The sequence below is a fragment of the Carcharodon carcharias genome, chromosome 11 (genome assembly GCF_017639515.1).
Source record: "Carcharodon carcharias isolate sCarCar2 chromosome 11, sCarCar2.pri, whole genome shotgun sequence".
In the NCBI taxonomy this organism is placed as follows: Eukaryota; Metazoa; Chordata; class Chondrichthyes; order Lamniformes; family Lamnidae; genus Carcharodon; species Carcharodon carcharias.
This window is the reverse complement of record NC_054477.1, coordinates 73966413-73982988: the sequence shown is the minus strand read 5'-3', so window position 1 is coordinate 73982988 and position 16576 is coordinate 73966413. Positions and strand designations below refer to the sequence as shown.

At 41.0% G+C, this 16576-nt stretch overlaps 1 protein-coding gene across 3 annotated transcripts in view; it reads left to right on the top strand.

Annotated features, from left to right (window-relative positions):
- The first annotated feature begins 796 nt into the window (after window positions 1-796).
- The window catches only part of slc9a2 (solute carrier family 9 member 2), a 77816-nt gene continuing 62036 nt past the window's right edge, over window positions 797-16576 (top strand). The window contains exon 1 of one of the 3 annotated variants that reach the window (XM_041199736.1): window positions 797-1283. In XM_041199736.1, coding sequence (XP_041055670.1) covers window positions 974-1283 — 310 coding nt within the window. In that variant the 5' untranslated portion in view covers window positions 797-973. The remainder of the gene's footprint in view (window positions 1284-16576) is intronic. The other 2 variants (XM_041199735.1, XM_041199734.1) reach the window with 2 other exon arrangements.

The following is a 16576-nucleotide window of genomic DNA, read 5'->3' as shown; positions in this document are numbered from 1 at the left end:
TGAGGAAAGATGGCAAGGTGTTACTTACACAAAACGAAAGTTGGAGCAGCAGTACATTCTGGACAGCAACTTTCGGATTTCTGTGTTTAACCTTGTAGCTGTCCTAGCCTGAAGCTGCTGTAACATTTGCACATTTGTCAACAAATTCTGTATTAGCTTTCGTTTAACTGCTGATAATTAATTATGCATTCATCTTGCCATTTCAAAGCACAATATCACAATTTTCATTTAGATTTCTTGATAGAAGCATGATTTTCATTTTGAATCCTGATCAAAACGACATTACTCCTTCAGTTTTTTTTATAGTCCAGCACGTAACAGACCTTTTTTCCACACAAAGTCCTGTAAAAATCACATTCATAATGTTGCTTTCACTAAACGAGAGTAGTATGAATGATAATGTGATCTAAAACTTCAGTTTGATTCGCAAGTGTAGATCGCCTCAGTAAACTGGTTCTGTGTTTATCAACGTCCCTGCATTCTCCCTTTAGCACCTGCTTTCCGAAATCGGGAGGAGTAACAACCGCCACAGGTTGTTGGGAAATCGCTGAGGGTGAAACTCAGTCAGAGGGGAAACTTGTTAAAGCAATTAGGAAAGTGCTATGCAAGATGGAATCGAGCAGCCATGCACAACAAGGATTGTAATTGGGTATGCATCACCCAGTTAGGTGGAGATTGCTGTGCATTCCTGGGATAATTGTACTTGGCAGAGAGAACTTGATATACCTGGTACAGAAGAGAGAGGGTGGCGTTAAGGTATCAATGGAGCTGTAAAAGTAACCGACGAGCACTATGATTGGACGGTTTAAGTTGTTATACCTGTTCGACTTGTTCAGCTGAGTCTTGCTGCTTCTTAAAACAGCCTGTGTTAGGCCTGGAAGTTTTGATTGTAAAACTAAGAAGTCTTTGTAACCTAACATCTGACTGCTACTTTGTAGTAGAGTAGAGAGGTATTTTTTTGTTACCTGTGACCATGGCCGGTGGCAGAGCCAATGGATCATTCCGGGTCACTCGTGAGTGCTGCCGTTTCCTGCTCCTTATTTATTTCATTTTGGTTATTTTTCTTCTAAACAATGTCGAGGCCACTTTTAGAAACAGTTCGACTCTCAATAATGAAGAAACGAAGGATAGTGACCAGCACCAAGATTCTTCCAAACATCACCTTTCCAGAAACTTTGCAAACCAGGATGAGCGGCTGAGTGTCTTCTCTGTGGATTATTATCATGTGCAGGTTCCCTTTGAGATCACCCTCTGGATTCTGTTGGCTTCTTTAGCGAAAATAGGTAAGTTTGAAAGAATCGGAACCTGGCGCCACGAATGGAAGGCAAATATTTACTGTGTGATTTCATTGAATAGATATTGCTCCTGTTATACTATTGATCCCTTTTAATGTTTGGTAAGAATCCCAGTGTACACAATTTAGATCGCGTTTTAAGAGAAAATTAGTTCATTTGTGCATTCATTTTCCATTAGCCAAGGATAGATTCTTGTTTCGTCTGCCTGTTTAAATACAATTTTCCCTCATCAAACCGGTGAACCAGTGGGTGCTCTTTTTATAATGTAGACCATGATCATCATTCGAATGGATCTTTTGACCTTTTTTAGAACGTAGATCTTGGGAGCGTAATGGGTTCCACCCCTGCCTCCAATCCCCCCAAGAATCCAAATACTGTGGATAAATAAAAGCAAAATATTGCAGATGCTGAAAATCTGAAATAAAAACAGAAAATGTTTTTATAGAAACATAAAAAATAGAAGCAGGAGTAGGTAATTCAGCCCTTCAAGCATGCTCCACCATTCAGTGTGATCGTGGCTGATCCTCTATCTCAACACCATACTCCTGCGCTTTCCCCTCACTCCTTGACACCTTTAGGGTCTAGAAATCTAGGGTCTAGAAATCTATCTATTTCCTTCTTAAATATATTCAGTGACTTGGCCTCCACAGCCCTCTGTGGTAGAGAATTCCACAGGTTCACCACCCTCTGAGTGAAGAAGTTTCTCCTCATCACAGCCCTAAATGGTCTACCCCATATCCTGAGACTGTAATGTTATCCCTGTATCTAGTCTGTCCGTCCTGTCAGAATTTTATATGTTTCAATGAGATCCCCTCCCATTCTTCTAAACTCCAGTGAATATAGGCCTAGTTGGCCGAATCTATCCTCATGTGACAATCATGCCATCCCAGGAATCAGCCTGGTGAACCTTTGCTGCATTCCCTCTATGGCAAGTACCTTCTTAGGTAAGAAGACCAAAATTGCACCCAATACTCCAGGTGTGGTCTCACCAAGGCCCTGTTTAGCTGCAGTAAGACATCCTTGCTCTGTACTCAAGCCCTCTTGCAATGAAGGCCAGCATACAATTTGCTGCCTTAACTGCTTTCTGTACCTGCATGCTTTCAGTGACTGATGTACAAGGACATCCAGGTCCCTTTGTACGCCAACATTTCCCAATCTTTCACCATTTAAATAATACCCCGCCATTCTGTTTTCCCTACCAAAATGGATAATCTCATACTTATCCACATTATATTGCATCTGCCATATATTTGCCCATTTACTCAACTTGTCTAAATTGCCTTGAAGCCTCTTAACATCCTCTTCACTGCTTATATTCCCATTTGATTTTGCTGTTGGCAAACCTGGAAATATTACATTTGGTTCCCTCATCCAAATCGTTGATATATATTGTGAACAGCTGGGGTCCAAGCACTGATCCCTACGGTACCTCACTAGTCACAGCCTGCCAATCCGAAAAAGACCCATTTATTCCAACTCTGTTTCTGTCTGCTAACCAATTCTCAATCCATGCTAATATATTATCCCCAATCCCATATGCTTTAATTTTCACATTAACCTCTTATGTGAGACTTTATCAAAACCTTTCTGAAAATCCAATCCACCACATCCACTGGTTCTCCCTTATCTATTCTGCTAGTTATGCCCTCAAAACAGCTCCAGTGGGTTTGTCAAACATGATTTCCCTTTCATAAATCCATGATGACTTAGTCTAACCCTGTTGATATTTTCTAAGTGTCCTGTTATCACATCCTTTATAATAGACTCTAGCATTTTCCCTACTACTGTTGTTAGGCTAACCAGTCTGTAATTTGTTGTTTTCTCCCTCCCTTTTTTAAAAAGTGGGGTTACAATTTCCACCCCCAATCTGCCTGGACAGTTCTTGAATCTACAGAATTTTGGAAGATGACCACCAACGCATCCACTATTTCCATGGCCATCTCCTTTAGTGCCCTGGGATGTAGATTATCAGGCCCTAGGGATTTTTTGGCTTTCAGTTCCATTAATTCCTCCAGCACTGTTTTTTAGTAATACTCATTTCCTTCAATTCCTTCTTCTCACAAGACCCTCGATTCCCTACTATTTCTGAGAAGTTACCTGTGTATTCATCCATGAAGGCAGAACTAAAGTAGTTGTTTAATTGCTCTGCCATTTCCTTGTTCACTATTATAAATGCTCCTGTTTTGGACTGTAAGGGACTTACCTTTGTCTAATCATTTTCTTCTTACATACTTATAGAAACTTTTACAATCCTCTTTTATGTTCCTTGCAAATTTACTCTCATGCTGTATTTATCCCCTCTTAATCAATCTCTTGATTCTCCTTTGCTGAATTCTAAACTTTTCCCAATCCTTAGGCTTGCTACTTTTTCTAGCAACTTTATATGACTCCTCTTTTTTGACCTAATACTACCCATAATTTCTTTTGTTGGTCATGGTTGGGCCACTTTTCCTGTTGCGTTTTTGCTCCAGAAAGGAATGTATAACTGTTACAATGCATACATTCATTCCTTAAATATTAGCCATTGCCTATCCATTATCATGCCTTATAATGAAGTTCCCTAATGTATCTTAGCCAGCCAATGCCTCATACCTTTGTAGTTTCCTTTGTTTAGATTTAGGACCCTAGTTTCAGATCAGAGTACTTCACTTTCTATCCTAATGAAGAAGTTTATCATGTTATGGTCACTGTTCCCTAAAGGACCCCACACAGCAAGATTATTAATTAATCCCTTCTCATTGCACAAAACCAAATCTAGGATAGCCTGTTCCTTCATTGGTTTCTTGACATACTGGTCTAAAAACCATCTTGTGCACATCTTGAAAAACTCAGCAGCTCTGTCTGTATCTTCCGAAGAGTCATACGGAGTCAAAGTGGAACAAAAACGCATGCCAGCAGCAAGGTACCAACCACGTGTGATGAGTGTTACTGGCTAGGCTAGCATTTGTACTTTACAAGGTATTGATGAGCCATCTTGAACTGCTACAGTCCATCTGGTGTAGGTGCACCCACAGTGCTGTTTGGGAGAGAGTTCCAGGATTTTGATCCAGTGACAGTGAAAGAATGATGATTATAGTTTGAAGCCAGGATGGCATGTCCTGCCCCATGTACATATTCAGGAAGGTGGGCGGACAGGATAATTAAGCCAATTAAAGGCTGGCGAGCAGGCCAGGAACCCCACCGGGCTTCTGAAAAACATGAAACCTCATCCACTGGCAGGATGAGGTTTCATGTGTTTTTAAAAAAAGTTTAATAAAGTTTTTGATATTTATTAACATGTCCCATCTCGTGTGACATTGTCACATGAGGAGGACATGTTAATTTTTTTATTATTGTATTTTTGGCGTTTGAAACACTGTCAGTGATCTCCCTGAGGCAGCACTTAGTCTCAGGGAGATGTGCGCTCTTTCGTGCGCATGTGTGAAAGAGCACACTCTGACAGATGGGGAATCCCCCCCACCCCCCACCCCTGCACAGGAAGCACATAGTGCTTCCCGTCGGGCAGCCCGCTGGGCGGGCCTTAATTGGCCCACCCACTTAAAATGGCAGCGGGGCCCGTTTTGGCAGCGATCGGCTGCCTGCCCACCCATCAAGGGCAAAATTCTGCCCTATTTTTCTCTAGTCTGAAAAACAACGGTTCACCACTGCTCTGTTTCCTGTCGTTGACCAACTTCATATGCATTCTGCCACTTTTTCCTTTTGTTCCATGGGCTTTAACTTTGCTGACAAGCCTATTATGTGCACTTTAACAACTAGCTTTTGGAAGTCCATGTACACCCATGTCAACTGCATCATCCTCATCAGCCCTCTGTTACCTCGCCAAGAGGAGCTGTCAAATTAGTTGATCCTGTTATGCCTTTAATAAATCCATACTGGCTTTTCTTAATTAACCCACACCTGTCCAAGTGACTGTTAATTTTGTCCCAGTTTATCATTTCCAAAAGTGTTTCTGCCATTAAGGTTAATCTAACTGACCTGTCTCTGGATTTATCCTTAACACCCTTTTTTGAATGAAGATGTAACATTTGCCATTTTTTTAGGGATGTTGATCTGCTACACAAAATATGCTGATTTGTACTTTCTTTAAAAAAAACATAATATTGAGCTGCTTAAGAATCTTCATGTCAGCTTGAGAGCAATTAATTTAATCAGTTTGGCAACTTGCATGCACCTGTGGCAATTTGAAGAAGCTGCATATGGGATTGAGCTAGTCAAAAGGAAGTAATAGTCTGGCTAGAAAGAGACTTCCTTCCATTGAGGTGTAGGCAACTATATTAGATTGGAGTGGAATTGCCTTTTGCAGATGTGCTGGTGATAACTTTGTTAACTGAATCCAATAGATCGGGGTGGAACTGGGTTTCGTGATGCCACAAATTACATTTATATAGCACGTTAATTAACCATACCAAAGCACTTCAGGAACTTAATCAGATAAGAAATTTAACAACAAGTCTAAGGACAGGACATTAGGACAGGTGGCCTAAAAACTTGGATGAAGTGGTAGGTTTTTGAGCACCACCTTGAAGCAGGGGAGAGAGAGATTTAGCGAGGGAATTGCAGAGGTTAGGGCTTAGTTCTTGGAACAGACTTTGGCATGTGTCACTATATGAGTATCACACTGACTTAACTGCATGCATTTATTAGGCTGGTGTAAGATGTATCTTACTTGGTACTAGATGTCTTATGCTTCGCTGACTTGATTTCTGTGATTTCAACTCCTTTTCACCATGGACCTACAGTCCATTTATACCTACACTGATAATCTTGAGACATTATACATCTTCCTTGACTAGTGGCTTTGCACATACCATTGCACTTTCTCCCTTAAGCAATTTTTCTTCAGCACCATTTACTTTCTCCAAATAAATATCGTTGCAGTAGGAACTGCATACATCTCAGCTATCTTATCTTTTTGGAGGATTTGTGGAACATTCTTCCAGTTTTACTCATGTGGGGTCTGCTTCCTGCTTCTTTATTATGTTGACTGTTTTGATTTTGCATTCTGATATAGGAAATGAAATTTACAATGCTTCTAATCTCCATTCATTCCCCACCGTTACATGTTTCACCTTTGGCATTTTGCTACCTTTCCCTGCTGGACCTTGTCCTGTTTCTGTGGCAATGGACCTTCCAAAAACACATTACAAGCCCTCAGTCTCTCAATTACTTTGATCACTCTTTTGCTGTAAGGATTTCTTCTTTGATGGCTCTGCTTTTCATGAAGCAGAGATTCTAACATCACTTTTGTTTTTACCTAACTGAGCTTCCCCTTGATTGTGTCAGTTTTGTGGGACATAATCTTCGTGTCTTCACATTTCCAGCCTCGCACTTGTCAGTTAATTTTCTGTCACTTTCACCATCTATAATACATACATCCGCATGGGGTTACGGTGGAATGTTATATCTAGAAAGCCAGGTGGTTCTGGTACCAGAGCCAATCTTTAGATAATTTTTTCAGCTCTTATTCATGGAGTTACATATTAGAGGTGAAGAGGGCATTCTGTGGAGCACAAACCTCTGCCATGATAACACTACATTATTATAATTGTGCAGCTGTTCCATCATGCTTTTCCTGCTCTGTTTGATGCTCTGTAATTACAAAGCTGAAGAAAGAAATCTTTTTTTTATTAAGATCACTCATCTCACTGAGGAGACTTCGGGCCAATCGACATCTAGCAATCTGCTCTGAAAACTCTGCTCATGTTTTCGCAGCTGTGACAATTGCACCAGAGTAGCTGAAACAAAGTACAACATTTAAAAATGGTGATTGGTTTAGATAAAATAACCCACAACAATTTTTAATAAGTTAACTCTTCCTATCTCCCAAGGTTAATGGAACCTTTTAAAGAAAAATTCCAGGAACTTGAATGCATCTTTGTCAAAAACTAATCAGTTCTTCCTTGGGCCACATTCTCTTATCTGTTTACCAAGTGCTTTTGAAATCCGTCCATTGGTTTATGTAATATATTGTTTACAGACAAATAGGTTAATAAACAAAGGCAAGAACATTCCTTTCACCCACCTTCAGTGGCAGAGGTAAACCTATATCTTCAAACCCAATAACCACGTTTCAGTCTGCTCCTAGCTAAAGGAGTACAAGTGAATTCCCTGTTTAATGCCCACCACACACAACTAAATAAAATTAATATACAATTAACAGCTCAGTGGATTAGTAATCCAGAGGTCTGAACTAATGATCCAGGCAGAGTTCAAATCCCACCATGGCAACTGGCAAGTTTCAATTCAGTGAATTAAATAATTCTGGAAATTTAAAAAAAAAAGTTAGTATCAGTAATAGTGACCATGAAACAATTAGATTGCTGTTTATTTTTAAATCCCTCTGGTTCACTAATGTCCTTTTAGGGAATAAAATCTGCTGTTCTTACCCAGTCCGACCTGCACGTGACTCCTGACCCACAACAATGTGGCTGACTCTTAATTACTCTCTGAAATGACCCAGCAAGTCCCTAGCCAAGCTGTTCCAGCACAGCTACAACACTGGCATCTACCTGACAATCTATAAAATTGCCGAGGTATGCCCTGTATATAAAAAAAAAAAGGACAAATTCGACCTGGCTAATTACAGCCCCATAAGTATACTCTTGATCATCTGTAAAGTGATGGAAGGGGGAATCAACAGTGCTATCAAACGGTATTTGCTTAGCAATAACCTGCTCAGTTTAGGTTCCTCCAGGGTCACTCGGCTCCTACCTCATTACAGCTTTGATTCAAACATGGACAAAACAGCTGAACGCTAAAGGTGAGATGAGAGTGACTGCCTTTGACATCAAGGCAGCATTTGACTGAGTGTAGTATCAAGGAGCCCTAACTGGAGTCAATGGGAATCAGGGGGAAAACTCTCCACTGGTTGGAGTCATACCTAGCAGAAAAGAAGATGGTTGTGGTTGTAGGAGCTCAGTCATCTCAGCTCCAGGGCATCACTGCAGGAGTTCCTCAGGGTAGTGTCCTCAGCCCAACCATCTTCAGCTGCTTCATCAATGACCTTCCTTCCATCATAAGGTCAGAAATGGGGATGTTTGCTGATGATTGCACAACGTTCAGCACCATTCGCAACTCCATGTCCAAATGCAGCAGACCTGGACAATATGCAGGCTTGGGCTGACAAGTGACAAATAACATTCACACCACACAAGCGTCAGGCAATGACCATCTCCAAAAGAGAAAATTTAAGCAGTGCCCCTTCACAGTCACTGGCATTACCATCACTGAATGTCCCACTATAAACATCCTGGGGGTTACCATTGACACGAAGCAGAACTGGCAAGCCATATAAATACTGTGGCTACAAGAGCAGGTCAGAGCATAGGAATCCTGCAGGTAGTAATTTACCTCCAGACTCCCCAAAGCCTGTCCACCATCTACAAGCCACAAGTTAAGAATGTGATGAAATACTCTCCGCTTTCCTGGATTAGTGCAGTTCCAACAACACTCAAAGCTTGACAGCATCCAGGACAAAGCAGCCCACTTGATTGGCACCCCTTCCACAAACATTCACTCTCTCCATCAATGATGCACAGTAGCAGCAGTGTGTGCCATCTACAAGATGCACTGCAGAAACTCACGAAGGCACTTTGGACGGCACCTTCCAAACCAACGACCACTACTATCTAGAAGGACAAGGGCAGCAGACACATGGGAACACCACCAACTGGAATTTCCCTCCAAGCCACTCACCATCCTGACTTAGAATAATATTGCTGTGCCTTCACTGTCTCTGGGTCAAAATCTTGGAACTCCCTATCTAACAGCACTGTGGGTGTACTATGCTACATGGACTGCGGCGGTTCAAGAAGATAGCTCAGCACCGCCTCAAGGGCAATTAGAGATGGGCAATAAATGCTGGCCTAGCCAGTGATGCCCACATCCCATGAATGAATAAAAAAATTCAAAAAGGAACCTCAGTACCAGCACCTCAAGCAGTTAGGAATGCGGAATAAATGTTGGCTTTGCCAGTGATGGCCACATTCCATGAATGGACAATTTTTTAATGGAAAACCAAGCACATTTTCCAGTCCATGCCCTTCCCTTCTCCTACTTTCTGACATATTATATTGCAACAGTTGGGGGTTTCAACTGCTTTCCCATGAGGCATTGCAATACAGTTGTAGCAGGTGCAATACCTGTCCATTAAACTCTTCCCACACCTCTGGGGCCTCAGGCACCCCATATGTATCTCACTTTAGTTTCTCATTCTATTTATATTGCCGTACGCTGGGGAGACCAAAAGCAGATTGGGTGGCCACTTTACTGAACATGTTCTGTCCACAAGTGTGATCCTGACTACCTGTGGTTTGCTACACCAGTTCCCTTTCCTGTTGGTGTGTGGCCTGTCTTTCACCTCCTGGGCTGATCTAATTCATCACCACGCAAACATTTAGAGTGGGGTATCCTCTTTCTCCTGGGCATGTTATAGCCTTCTGGCATGAACTCTGCCATCAGCTATGGAACTTACAACCTTTATTCCATCAGAGACAATATAGGGCAGCTGATTAATGGCGCCTTATGTTAAGTTTCATTTGTCAATGAAAGCATTCTCCCAAAGAAGAGGAATTATCTTCGACTTGAAACATTAACTCTTGTTTCTCACTCAACAGATGTTGCCAATCCTGCCGAGTATTTCCGGCACTTTGTTTCTATTTCTGATTCCCTGCATCTGCAGTATTTTGCTTTCATTCTAGCTAATGCCAAATGTTTGATTCCTTTGCTGTCACCTTCAGTGTCTTGAGAGAAGTCAAACTTGTGGCAGTAGGAACTCACATTTTGCACATCATGTGAGTGCCACAGATTCAACTTCTTTAAAAAAAAAATTATCTAGTTAGATATTAAAATTTTTATATAAAATCCAGGGTGTTGTCTCGGTTTCAGTATCACTGCGGCTGATTGCAGCCATAAGCAAACCCATTATTCTCTTAGCTTGGATGTTTATCTTTACTGCCTGATATCTAGCTATGTTATAGCACAACCTGGGAGTCATAGCAATTATTAGATTCTCATTATTTGAGCAAGGTAATCTGCTGTGTGGCTCCATATGCTTATTTCCTGTCTTCGGAAGACAAACTGATGAATATCCATCGAGATGTGAACAATTTTTTAAATAATTTGTAGTACCTACGATGATTTTTAGTTTTTGTAATATTTCTCAAAACATTGAAAATAACAGTACAGTAGCCCTGTTAGTGGGATAAATACATTTTTATGTCTAGTAATTCCTCAAGTTAGTGTCAGCTTCACACATCGTGCTCTCTCTTTTACATGTAACTGTTATTCCAGGTTTCTCAGACTTTCTCGGGAGGACAGGAACTTGAAGGTTTGCATGGGCCTTTCCCACAGCTCTCCTGGTTTAGGGACTGGTTGGTTGAGCTGTCAATAAAACCAGCTACTGCTTTCCAAGTGTTACAATTCCTGTGGAGGCCAATAACTAAGATATGATTTTTCTAGCCACTGACACAATCACATGACAAGATTTCATATTTTGGACTTTTACTCTGACAAGCAAACTAAAATGAACATTAACTAAACATTACTTAGTAGGCAACTAATACGCTACAGAAAAGGATACTTTCTCCATTAACTAATTAACAGCCAAAAATGCTTTAAGCCATGTTTGTATGTTATGCCATGCACTCAGCAGATATATAGCCTTGTAGATTAAATCTCAAACTCCTCCTGATTTTTCAAACATATCCCTTCTCCCCGGTACACCAGGGTGAGTCTTCCAGTATCCTTTGAAGGTCCGTTCACTGAATCTTCTGAGTATCTTTGAACTGACTTCCAGCAGCAAGGCTCCTTGTGGTGGCTCCTTGGTTCTTAAATCCCTACAAGTCCCATCTCTTCAAAAAGAGAATCAATTCTCACCAGCAGCCTGCTTGGTGGCTTGCACAACAGTCATTTTCACTGCTTGGCACAGCAGCAGCTGTTTCTAGTCCCTCTCTCCAGATCTGAGTCTGAATCTGAGTGTCTGTGTTCAGCAAGGTCAGCTGCTTCTCCTGTGTCAAGGTGTGAAAACTGGCACTTGAGTTTTTATGGGTTTCAATCTGAGTCTCTGTTCCCTGACAACCAAATCACATGGACTTGTCTCCAGGCAGAGTTCAATATGTTTTCACCATTTCTAGCTGCAAACCCCACACCCCACCCAACTCTTGGACATTCTGTTTTACCTTGAATTAAGTGTATAAAGTTTTGCATCTGTAACACTAGATGTCAGCTACTGACAATGTGCCTTTTCTGGGGTAACACTACATATTATTTTAGAATAATTTAAATTTTTACCAGGATATCTTAGACTTCATTGTCCTAAATTAAGGCCTTTGGCAGCCATCCATCTTGTGAGACAATAGTTTGTGCCTTTGTAGTCAACTGTGTTCAGTGAAACTGCGAATATCCTCTCCAGGGCACAAGACCAAAATTTATGGTGACCCACTTCCCCAAATGTATCAGGATCCTCTTTTTGACCTCCTGGGCTGGGTCCAAAGAAATGTGGAGTATTACATTTGGCATCAGCTTGGTTGCAGGAGTTACTGAAAAAAATGACAGTGTTAGGCATTCATCTGCCTTTGGGCTCCACTTTAGATTTTTTGTCATGGTTGTTACAGACATGAGGCAGGCAAACTGTACTTCTTTCCTTTCACCAATTTCCCATAAGCAGAAAGTGTTTTGAATTATTTTTAAAATATGCTGTGGTGGGTTTCCCCAAATCCTCAGTTTGTGTGATCCAATTTACAAACTCGCTGCAAACTCGTGTTATGATTAACTCGAGGTTAGTTTATTCACATTCAAAAACCAGGGGAGGTGTGTTCACAATGTCCCACTCCACCGCGCGTGCACACAGGGGGCATAGGAAGAAGAAAGTTTTACAACTATGGATAGTAACAATAGCAGAACCACAAGTGAATATTATTTCAGGTGATTTCCAGAGTCCGAGAAGTCAGTCAGAGGGTATTTCCTTTATGACAAGAGTTCAGCCCTGCTGAGTTTCTGGCTGAAGACAGCAACACAAAATTCCTTAGTGATGTGCAGCACAATGGGCTTTCTGTGCTTAGACCACTTGACAGCCATTGATCAGAGACTTTTTAAAACAAGCTGGCTTTGAGAATTTGAGATATGATAACTGGCAGTGAGCTCAACCAGGCTGCTGGAGTCCTTTTCAGTTGGTGTTAGAACAGCAGTCTGAGGGCTTCTCAGTTCTCAAAGGAATATAGAGATTTCAAAGTGGTCACTGAAGTAATGTGGCCTTCTTTCTCCACAATGATTTCAAAAGGGATGTTTATCTAGTGTCTGGAATTGGCTTTGATTTCAGGATTGATAATAACCCAGTGATTCTCTTTTGAAAGAGTTAACAACCATAGTGGGGGGTCTTATGTCAGGAAGCCAATGTCTAGGCAGACCCTCTGACTCTCCTAGCGGGGATAAGATTATCAAGATGCAAATGATGTCTATTGTCCCCTCAATGGTTCCCTTTTGAAATGGACCTGTACAGTCCCAGGTATGAGATATGTGTTCACAGCTCTGCAGGCATAACTAGTTTCAAAGTGTGAGACCCCTGGTTTCATGATTATAATGTCCTTACAATTGAGTGTGAGATTCCACGATGATGAGAGGAGGATTCTTTTCTTCTTGCAACTCCTGTTGGTGTTGTGACTTGTAACAGCTATCTTTTTTGGTTAAGCAGAAAGACCATTCTAAAAATAGCAAAAGAATACATTGGACTTCTTTTCATGTCACATTGACACAAGTGTTTTGCTCCAGGTGGGAGAAATGAATTATTTTTCTTTTGTGGTCTTGCAAAGAGGTGCACATTCATTCTCTCATTCATATTGGAAAATCAAACATAGCTAGCAGGTGTGAAGTCTTCCCTGCTGCATTTCTGAAGTTGAAACTCTGAACAGGGTATCAGCAATGCCATCGTCCTTTCCCATGCTGTGGATAATGTTTAGGTGACCTAGTTATATTCAGAACCTGTATTTATTGGGGAAAGAATACTTGGGTATTTGAGTTCTGATTTTTTTTTCTCCTTTTGTGTTGGGTGTAAGCAAAGATATTGATTTCAGACCTCATTGCCTCATCAAATCCAGATTATGTATTGTCTGACAGGTCTTGCATTTATATGTGGAGGTTAGTACCCAGGTTGTTCCTGACAGTCAAGCTGCTTTGGGTTACCTGTAGGGGTATTCTGGGTTTCTCCCTCTGTAAATGTAAATTCTTTTGACTGTAGGGCTGAACTGCTCTTGTCAAGCTTAACTCTCCCCTGTCCATCTTTGTTACCTGTGAATTCATTTATTCAAACCTAGACACTTCTGTCAATCTGATTGCCAGGAGATTGGTAGGCTATAATTTGATTTTGGCCTCCTGCAGGGATTCCAGTTTAGCCTCCCAAACTGAGCTTGTGCACAAGCCGGTGTTCCAGTTACTGCTGCAAGACTCTATTAATTGATACTGAAATATATGGTTAGTCTTCTCCTGAATCTGTGCTAGCTTTTCTGTATGCAGATGATGGGGATGTTGCCTTATGGAAGGGGTCTCTCCCACATCCATAGAGCTACGTGGCTTACTTCCTTGGCCTTTATCTCTCCTGAAGTATTCATAAGGCAGTGGAGCTATTTTCTTAAAGATGGGATTTAGTTCATGAGTGCCAGGCTGTGTCCATGTGCTGCTGGGCCTGCACACTGCATGTCTGGGGGCCAAACCTTTTCTGACTTCCTCAGAAATTTTAAGCTGAGTCTGTAGGGGTCTATGTTTCTGTGTGTTGCCACAAAGAGATGCAGCTGGGAACTTGCCAATGGAGAGGCTATATACTGATGGGGAGAGACTTGTGCATTTGGCTCCCCTTTTTACAATGCTACTAGCCAGCAGTGTAGGGCTAAAATTAAGTAGTAACCAGCATACAAAAAGCGAGAAGCCTGACTAACTCTCTGCATCCACACACTAAACATATTACATTGACCTGTTGTTGGAAATGCCATTCTGCACAGACACTTTATATTCACAGAAAATGGCTGTTCTGTAGGTTTAATCCCTTGTGAACTAAGTTTTTTTTTTATTTTTTAATAGCAAGATCTTAATGTAAACTATGCTAATTTCCCCCCAGAACAAATAATCCTGGAACATGATGGGAACAAAGAGGCAGAATACAAAGTTCAATATATTTTGTCATGTTACAGACGCTATTGAGCTTCATGCTTGCAATAACACTATACAATATATACTATCTTGAGTGCTTAAGTATGTTACAGTTTGCTCATGTGGCGATTCACAAGAGCCAACATTTTTTGTTTCAGATCAAGCTGAAATTACTGAATCGTTTATTACTGTATTCATATCAGATTTGTGTACTGTCCTTGATCATGTATTAACTGTGCTTTCATTTGGCTTTAGTCCACTTCACAAAACAAAAGGGGTTGTCTTTTTTTCTAATGCTGTATTCAGTTGAGCAATTAATCGTGACTCCTGGATGTTTTGCAAAATTACTTCATCAAAATTTTTATATGGATATTTCTTGTCAGTTGGGATTTGGGTGTGGTAGGTGTGTGTAAGATAACTCTGCTGTCGCAGCCACTCCAACCATTAGAAGGACTGCAGCTGGGCTTTAGAAACAATTCAGCTAATTAAGCCTGTTTTTGTAATCCTCTTTTATTCTTCCTCTATACTCCATCTCCCACTCTACTCCAATGTTACAGCACAACTTAGACTAAATGCTTAGCAGAGCATTGGAAACGGGTTATTTCTTACCTGCCACCCAACCAATCTATATCAATGATTGGAACTGAGTGTAATATGTACAAGATTACTCTTACAAAGATAAGTGGGAAAGGTCATGGTCAGGAGGGTGCAAAGAAGCTGCAAAGGAATGTAGCCTAGTTCGGTGCTTGGGTAAGAAGGTGGTGGATGCCCCATACAATGCAGAGAAGTAAAAAAAATTATCCACTTTGATAGGCGGAATGTTAAGGTAGGATTTTTTTTTTAATTAGATGAATAAATGTTGGTACTCAGAGGAATTTGGGGGTCCTTGCATACAAATTACAAAGTTAACATACAGTTACAGCAAGCAGTTAAGAAGGTCGATGGTACATTAACCTTGATTTGCAAGGAGGTTGGAATATAAATGCAAGGAAATCCTTGCTGGTGCAATTGTTTAGGGCTTTGGTAAAACTACACCTGGAGTAACTGTTGTTTTGGTCACTTTCAGAGGTGCCTTCTTTGGATGAGATGTTAAACTGAGGGGCCCGGTCTGCTCTCTCAGGTGGGCATAAAATATCCCACAGCGCAGGCTTGAAATAAAGCGCCAAGCTGGAGAAGTTACAACACAGGACCACATGCATGCTAAATAGATGTATTGGTGTTCTCACTATCTGCCGTTGGCCCAGTCTAGCAGATGTGTTCTTCTGGGTGTGGTCAGTAGTGGTGCCTCTGAGTCACTCTTGGTGATGGAAATTGAAGTATCCTGTCCAGGGTACATTCTGTGTCTTTGTTACCTTCTGCTTCTTCCAAGTGGTGTTCAACATGAAGTACTGATTCTTCAACTGAAAGAGGACAGTAGGTGGTAAGCAGTAGGTTTCCTTGCCCATATTTGACCTGATGGTATGTGACCTCTTGGGGTCCAGAGTCAATGTTAAAGAATCCCAGGGCCACTCACCCCTAACTGTGTGCAACAGAATTCCACTGGATTGAGAATATAATTCAAGGTTTAGTCAGTAGCTTTTTGGACAGTAAGAGAATCAAAAAATTTGAGGATTGGATGGCAAGTGGAATTGTTGTAGATGTTATTGAGTGGCAGGATAGGTCCTATTTCTTGATGATACTTGACACTGCTGCAGAGTATCTAGAAGTGTAAATTGTGTGTTTAGTTAATTAAAGTCACCGTTTGCATGTAAAAAAAAAAACTTCTATAGTATTCTAGCTTAATATGACCCAGAGATTCAAGGATTCTATGCTGGAATATACTGTAGAGATATGCAGGTGAGGATGTTTTCCATGAGGATGCAATACTTCAAGTTCTGTTGAGGTCATGCAAAGGTTATTTGGGTTGAACAATCTGTTCAAAATCAACAACATCTTTAGTATTTGTTGCTGGAGGGGGGGAATTTTCATTGTAGTAACTTGTTCCTCAAAGGTTTAAATAGTATTTACAGCACACAAATGGGTCATTCAGTCTATACTGATGTATGGTGTCCTCCCACTTTCACTTCATCTTGCCCAATCAACAAATCCTTCTCTTTCTTTCTCCCTCATATATTGGCTAGCTTTCTCTGAAAATGCATCTATGC